Below are 8294 nucleotides of genomic sequence, written 5' to 3' on the forward strand. Positions count from 1 at the left end.
CAAAAGATTAACACATCTGTTGAAATTTCTTTGGTAGGTTGTGCCACGCTAATGAAACCCTTAAGCAATGACGATACCACAATCCCGCTTTTGCTTTTCATTTTTGAATGAAAAAAAAAAAAAAAACAAATCTCAAGATAATTTCAGCTATCATATTCAAACACCACATGACGTCTTTTTGTAATATTTAAATTGTAAATTTTGTTATTTCTTTTTAAAATTATTTCGAAATACTTTGTTGTTTTTTTTTTTTGCTCCAAAGAAAGTTTGTTCTTTTTTTCCGGTGGAATGAGAACCAAGTGTCATGTGAAATTGTGGGGGAGGAAATTAAATTATTGTTTTTCTCCATGTCACCTGTCAAATTTTATAAAAAGTTTGAAATTAATATTTCGGGACAAATTAAAAATGTTCGTAAAGAAAACTTTTCTGTGAGGCTAAGTAATTAAATAATATTGGGAAAATTATATCAAGGCATTTTTCATGAATTATGAATGAAATCAGAAATGTAAATTTAAAAATATTGTTGTTATTTTTAACAAGGTTTCGAAGTAATTATAGCCTACAACACTGTGTTGGGGTAATATAAGTTTGATTGGGTCAAAAATGATGTAACACCTCGAAATATTGGTCTCCGAAATTTCCTATTTCGCCGAGCTGAGTCAATCAAGCTATGTATAGCGTAGCGTAGCTGTATATAGCTGACGCCCATCCGTCCGTTTGTCCATGCTAATTTGTAATCACGCTACAGGTCGTAATTATCGCCCGTTCCTCACCAAATTTTAAATGGGGGTATGGCTTGAGTCAGAATTAAACCCTTTTATTTTGGGAGATGGACCAAAAAAAAAAAAAATAAAATAAAATTTTCTGATTTCGCAGTCGCTCTACAGGTCACAATTGAAAAGCAATCGACGGAGTTTTATATGAGAAGACAGTTAAAGACACGGAAGAAATTGAGTATTTTGGTCATTGGACCATTGGATTATATGTAGCTGTCAAATAACACGTGGGAATGCGTAAATATTGGGCAAACATCCCCTATCAAAAATCTAAGGGTCACATCTGGGCAGGGCTTTATGACATTATTTCAAAAGAAATCTTCCAAAATGGATTTGGAACTAAGGGGGCTTCAACAATACTGTAGTGTTGCAGGGTACCACATGGTCGGCTCCGCAAGATTATAACATTTGCTTATTTGTTACTATTATAAAATAAATTAATATTAAAACCTCGAAATATTTAATTGTTTGTATCATTATGTAAAACTTGAAAAAACAATCACATAAGAGCCTTGTACAGGGTGAGATGAAAAAACTGCAATCAACTTCAGACTGCTGTCATCTATATGCCATTCGTGCGACAGCTGTTAAAAATATTCCAGTGACGGCTAATTATGTTGTTTACAAGCGTACAAAAGCATTTTGGTGAGAATTTTCCAAAAAAAAAAGTTATTCGTGATGAAATTGGGAAGCGTGATAGTGTGATTTCTTCATATTTGGCTGGAAAACCACAAGTGGCTATCGTTAGAGCACTCCAGCATTTAAATGTGAATACATCTTTTGTGTCTCGTACCATCGCTCGTTACCGTGATACTGGTAGCGTAGCCCGACGTCAAGGAAGTGGACGGAAGAAAAAACAGCAACATCAGCAAAAATGATTCGAAAAGTAAAGAAGCGACTTGGTCGAAACCCGCGTCGCAGTGACAGAAAAATGGCTCGTGAGCTGAACATATCGCAATATTCCATTTGGCAAATATTGAACAATGAGCTCGGGGTAAAGCCATTGAAATTCCAAAAAGTGAAAGAACTTACACCGAAACAGAAAGAAAATAGACTCAAAAGAGCTAAAGTGTAAAGAGCATTTGTATCTTTTAAATTCGGACATGTATTGCCCATTTGGTGCAAAATTAATTTGAAATCAGATATAGATATATATGGGAGCTATATCCAAATCTGAACCGATCACGATTAAATTTGACAAAGATATTTCTGAGCTGTATTTGATATATTTCCCTGAATATCGTTGTTACGGAGTGCATATTACGGCTGTGGCTAACAAATATAACAAATCGGATGAACAATATATATGGAAGCTATAGCTACCATACCTACCTTCTACCTTCTAGACTCGATTCGGTCGAAAGTGCCAAATTCCATCCCATTTGGGCAAATATTAGATGTTTAGTGCACAATAAAAGGAAAATCGGACGAAGTTATATATGGGAGGTATATCCAAATCGGAACCGATCTCGATAAAATTTGGCAAAGATATTCCTGAGCTGCATTTGATATTTTTCTCTAAATATTGTTGTTACGGAGTGCATTTTACGGCTGCTGAGGACAAAAATAACAAATTGGATGAATAATATATATGGAGCTATAGCCAAGAATATATATACTTTGCGGGGTCTAAAAAGTGTATTTCGAGGTGTTACAAACGGAATGATAAACTTAATATACCCTCCATACTACGGTGGATGATATAAAAAGACAATCACAGAAGAGCCTTGTACACCATTTAACTTTGCAACAGCTTGTATTAAAAATACATTAACATTATTACATTTTTCCATAACGAAATACTTTTTTACCACCATTTAAATGTCATATTCATAGTCATATTACCGAAATGCCATGCTATAATTTTAATAACATTCTCGTAATGTCTTCCGGTAATAAGAAATGTTATTTTCATTATTATTCTTATTTGTTCTTATTTTTTGTTTCATTATTACAATATGAACAATTCGCCATTACATACATACCCAGCTACCAATCTACTTGTTAAATATGAACAAATTGTATTTTATTACATTTTTCTTGCGTTTCATTGCAGTCAAACGCTGCGATGGACGGTTATTGTCATCATCGCCATCATCAGCGAACAGCAGCGACAACGACAAACAGCTGTATGATGTTCCATCATACAACGAATGGGTAGGTAGCACAAAAGTGCAATTGTCATAAGTATTCGTGTCTGTTATATTTGTCGCTGTAGTTGTTGTTGCTCTTGCTGAAATTAAAATTTCCATAGAGCAGTATGAAGAGTGCATAAAGGAAACACCAAATGTAAGAGTAACTGCTGCAATGCGAACATGAAAATGAAATATTTACGCGTCGGTTCAAAAAGGACTCGATGACTTGAACTCAAGGAAAAATGTGTGAGAATAGAAGTTGCAGAATTTATATAAACATCCGTATATGAGGTCAGATAAACCATCATTGGATGATTTGGGGTCATCCAAACTTAAACTAATATTAGTAGTGGTGATTTTGGAAAAATGTACTAAAAATCTTAAAGATTACTTAATGGTACTTAATTTGGTATATGAGGAGGGGTTAGAACTGGAAAATTAAAATTTTGGTATTAGAGTAAATTTTTGTGAGGTGTGGTTGGTACATGGAGGTGGTTTTTCACAACCGTATCAAATATCGGGTTTATTTTAAAAGTGTGTATTAAGTATAAAAACGGTAGTGAATGGTACAACAGTTTGTACAATTTGATTTTGGGCGAATAGAAAAAGGTGGAATATTAAAATTTGGGGCTGAAGCATGTTTTCTGGAAATGTGTACAAGAAGTGTACAAAAAAACTAGATTTCAGAATATTGGTATCATGGTACAATGAATTCAAGGTAGGGCAGAACTACCATATGATTTCAATTTTTTTATTTTCTTGGCTTAATATGTCATCTTTATTTGTTTATGTATGTGTTTTATTTTCAATAACAAAAAATTGTTCAGAAAATATTCAAATTCGGGTGTTTTCAAAATGTTTATTTCAACGTATGCATCTACAAAATCTAGAGTTTTTGTAGCGAAATAATCCTTTAGAGATATATAGTACATGATTTTGAAAAGAAGTTTTGACCTTTCATTCAGTTATCGCGTTTTTCAATCATTTATTCAAAATAAATGCAACAAGTTGTTTGATTTTTTATTGTTTTGATACTAATTCTGACATTACAAGCCAAACAGGTAGACCTCTATACTTGCAATTTTTTCAAAGTTGACCTACCTTCTCTTCATTGTACCATGATTGGTATATTGTGTAGTGTGTTTAGAAACCAGTAATATAACATGCTCGAAGATTAGTAAATGGTACAAAATATCGTATATGTGTAGGAATAGAGCTGAATTTATTAAGATTCGAGAAAACTGGAAATACAGATGTTTGCACTAGGATCACTGTGAGTGAGTAGCTTTAATATATGTAGGTCGATGTACAAAAACGGACTATAACATGCACGAAAAGTACTAAATGGTACTAAATTTGATACATAGAGCAGGACAAGAACTGGAATTGTGAATTTCATACCCTCCATCATAGTATGGAGGGTATATTAAGTTTCTCATTCCACTTGTAACACCTCGAAATATACATTATAGAGCCCACAAAGTATATATATACTTATATATATGTCGATTTAGCGATATCCATCCGTCTTTGGAAATCACTCTAGCTTCCGAACGAAATGAAGTAGGTTGATAAAATTTTACTCAAATGTGTATTATGCCTGCAGTACTTTTCGTATTGAAAATGGCCATGTAGGTCCACATTTTGGTGTAGCACCCATATAGTAGTACCTCCCTATTTTCGATATTTTGGTGATTTTAGTGACATTAGTTAAAGTTTGTAATGGATATTAAAGCCTATGACAGAAAATTGTCTGTGCAGGTCCACATCTTTGTATAGCGCCCATATAACAATACCTCCCGATATTCGGTATTTTATTGATTTTAGCAACATTATTGAACGGAATTGCTTCAAATTTGGTATTGGAAGTTAGTAATAGATACTATAGTTTAAGAAAACAATTGTGTGTGTAGGTCCACGTCTTCATATAGCCCCATGTAACGGTACCTCCTGATATTCGGTATTTTGATGATTTAGCGACATTATTCACTGGAATTGTTTGAAATTTGGTATTTGAAGTTCGTAATGGATTCTACAGCCTAAGACAGAAAATTGGCTGTGCAGAATCACGTCTTCGCATAGCCCCCATATAACGGAACCTCCCAATATTTGGTATTTTGATGATTTTAGCTACGTTAGTCACTAATTTTTTTTTCAAGTTTCGCATTTGAATATTTTAATGGTTTATGACAAAAGTTGCCTATACAGGTCCACGTCGTCGGTATTCGGTATTTTTAAGATTTTAACGGATTTTATTTTTTTTTTAAAAATTTGCCAAATTCGTTTTTATTACATTTTTACACTTAAAACTAAATTCGTTTACCCTCCACCATGGATAAGATTATATATACCAGATTGCAATACCAAATATTTGTCGGTGGCCCATAATGTATGTATATTCGTCATCAGCATATAATTCTATGTCGATTTAATGATGTCAACTTATTTGTTAAAATCAAGTTACAGACCATATTATAGCCCTGAAATGTGGCGTAATAGTTTTATTTTTCTTTCGAGCAAGATTGATGAGCTATATCGGTCTAGCCCTTATATAACGGTACCTTCCCATATTCGGTATTTTGAGATTTAAGCCATTTTTTCTCATGGTTCGTACACGTATTCCAATAACCCTCATATAGCGGTACTTCCCGATAATTGTTTTTCACAACTTGCCATATAAAACGGTACCACCCAGCTTACGCAAAATGGAGCTCGTTTGAACATTGAATCCTGCCTTTTTTGCCTTTTTGATGAGTCTTAAATATCAAATTAGAAATGATTCCTTAAATAAAATTGTCAAAATATCGAGTGTCGGTCTGTATCCTTTTATAAAAACCGTGGAGCAATATGTACAATATCCTGATACCGATGGTAGAATCCATTATTAGCTACAAATGCCGAGTTTTAAAAAAAATTCATAGTAAAAGTGACCTAAATCGTCATAACACTGAATATCTTGAGGTACCGTGATATAGACAATATTATGGCAAAGGATTTGTCTAAAATGTCCAAAATTCCCAACATCGAGAGGTACCGTTATATGGTACTTATATATTCAATGTGCTACCACGGGAGGTAGATCTCTGTGTAACAAATTCGTGGAAAAGTTTGGCAAAATACCGAACGTGGAGCAATATACCTAATTTTCGGGAGGCGTCGACTATGTTATACCCTACAATAGGGCTACCCAAAAAATGTCAAATTTATTTTGTGTTTGTGTTTTTTAAAATAAGAATATATTACAATTGTTTTTTTTTTGTCTCTATACATAAAGAGAGAGGGAGAGAGAGAGAGGAATATTTTGTAAGATTTTATTTTTTTTTTTTAAACTTCTGTTCTCACAACATTAATATTTGAAATGTATTGTTTTAGCTAGCTTTGGTTTTCTAATAGAATTCTTTCACAAAAAAATATTATCAGTGAATTCAGGATAAATTCTGATTCTATACTTGCACAACTACTTGAACTATAACCCATTTTGGAAGAAAATAGATTATGTAAGTGCCCTTCATAAAAATATATAAGTTGACATTTTCTAAAATTTTAAGCAATTTTGTTGAAAACACCAATAATTTTTGACATGTCATGCTGAACTGATTTTTATCGAATTCTCAGACCAAATCTTTGGTAGTTATTTTTAGTTTGATGCAGCTTTACCCAAATCTGAAACTACTTTTGGTAAAATTGGCGTGGGACGCAGCATAAATTTGAAAGAGATTGATTTAAAGCTGCGCAATTAATAGCAACATTTGGGAAAAAATATATGAGAGTTATGTCAAAATCTCTTAGTACAAATTTACCAAAATTTATATTTTTTTCTTTGAGTCACCAACTAATTCTACTAAGTTTCACTAACAGCGGACAACGACTTATGTTAATGTTAAAACTTATAGGAACGGGCTAGCATATTTCAAGTAATTTGTTTAAATTATTTAAAGCCAAAATAGTTCCAGAAGTAGTCCTAAATCGACACAGTGTAATGTTCCCTTTAGATCAGATGATACCATATGTGATGCATATACAGGGTGAGATAAAAAAACTGCAACAAAGACAAACCCCATAATTTTCAAATTTTATTGAATGAAAGCAAAAAAGGTCGGAAATAGCATCAAATTTTAGAATAAATTTACATTTGTTCGAATTGGACATCTTTGGCACGAATTATGGCTTTCAAACGGCCAATGAAACCGTCACACCCTGCCCGAAAGTTGCTCTGCACTTGCTTGAGGTGATCGACACTTTGGTATTTTTTAGTGCCAACCTTGCTTTTCAAAATACTCCAGACATAATAGTTTAACATATTGGTGGCCGGAGATTTTGGTGGCCATTGTGCCCATTATATTATGCTGAGTGCGATGTTGCTGATTCCTTTTGGAATGTTCAAGGTCTGCGGCCAAAATATTTGCGCGCCCAAGGCTTTAATACAACCTCTAGAATATTTTCTCGATAATATTCGGCATTTATTCTGCTGTTCGGCTGTTATGGCGGCCCACACCATCACCATGGCCGGCGCTTGAGTTCTGGTGACCAACCGAAGGTGCACATTTTCAGCTGACCTCTTTGCTAAGCAAAAACGATAATTTTGTTTGTTTACAAACTGCTGGTCAACGAATGTTTTCTCATCGGAGAAAGCCAAATACGGTAGCTCACCACTTCCGGCCAAGCAAAGCAACTCTTTAGCACTTTTGAGTCTATTTTCTTTCTGTTGTGGTGTAAGTTCGTGAACTTTTTGAGATTTCAATGGCTTTACCCCGAGCTTATTTTTTTAATATTTGCCGAATGGAATATTGCGATATGTTCAGCTCATGAGCCATTTTCCGGCCACTGCGACGCGGGTTTCGATCAAGTCGCTTCTTTATTTTTCGAACCATTTCTGCTGATGTTGCTGTTTTCTTCCGCCCACTTCCTTGACGTCAGGCTACGCTACCAGTATCACGGTAACGAGCGATGGTACGAGACACAAACGATTTATTCACATTTGAATGCTGGAGTAAAGAAATCACACTATCACGCTTGAATTCCATCACGAATAACTTTTTTCCTGGAAAATTCTCACCGAAATGCTTTGGTACGTTGGTAAGCAATATAATGAGCTGTCACTGTTATATATTTAACAGCTGTCGGACGAGTGGCTTAGAAATGACAGTAGTCTGAAATTGGTTGCAGTTTTTTCATCTCAGTTTTTTTCTCAATTCTAATAGGATCCGGGCTTTCGAACAATTGGCTACATATATTTTTTCATAAATAACCTTTGATTCCTTGCATGTTAGTAGGATAGGGATCGTATATTCATCTAATCTATTAAAAATTTTGCCCTTTTCGGAGTCGTAGTAAAAAAGCTGTCCTCAACTTTTTCACCTTTTCTTCTGAGTGTATGATGCAT

General features: G+C 34.2%; 1 protein-coding gene across 1 annotated transcript in view; it reads left to right on the forward strand.

Moving 5' to 3' along the window:
- LOC131801426 (uncharacterized) overlaps positions 1–6651 on the forward strand; it is a 34060-nt gene extending 27409 nt beyond the window's left edge. The window contains exons 4-5 of the mRNA XM_059120195.1: positions 2833–2933; positions 6553–6651. Of these exons, the coding sequence (XP_058976178.1) occupies positions 2833–2933; positions 6553–6651 (200 nt within the window). The remainder of the gene's footprint in view (positions 1–2832; positions 2934–6552) is intronic.
- Positions 6652–8294: the final 1643 nt, after the last annotated feature.

The sequence above is a fragment of the Musca domestica genome, unplaced genomic scaffold (assembly GCF_030504385.1).
Source record: "Musca domestica strain aabys unplaced genomic scaffold, Musca_domestica.polishedcontigs.V.1.1 16, whole genome shotgun sequence".
Classification (NCBI taxonomy): domain Eukaryota; kingdom Metazoa; phylum Arthropoda; class Insecta; order Diptera; family Muscidae; genus Musca; species Musca domestica.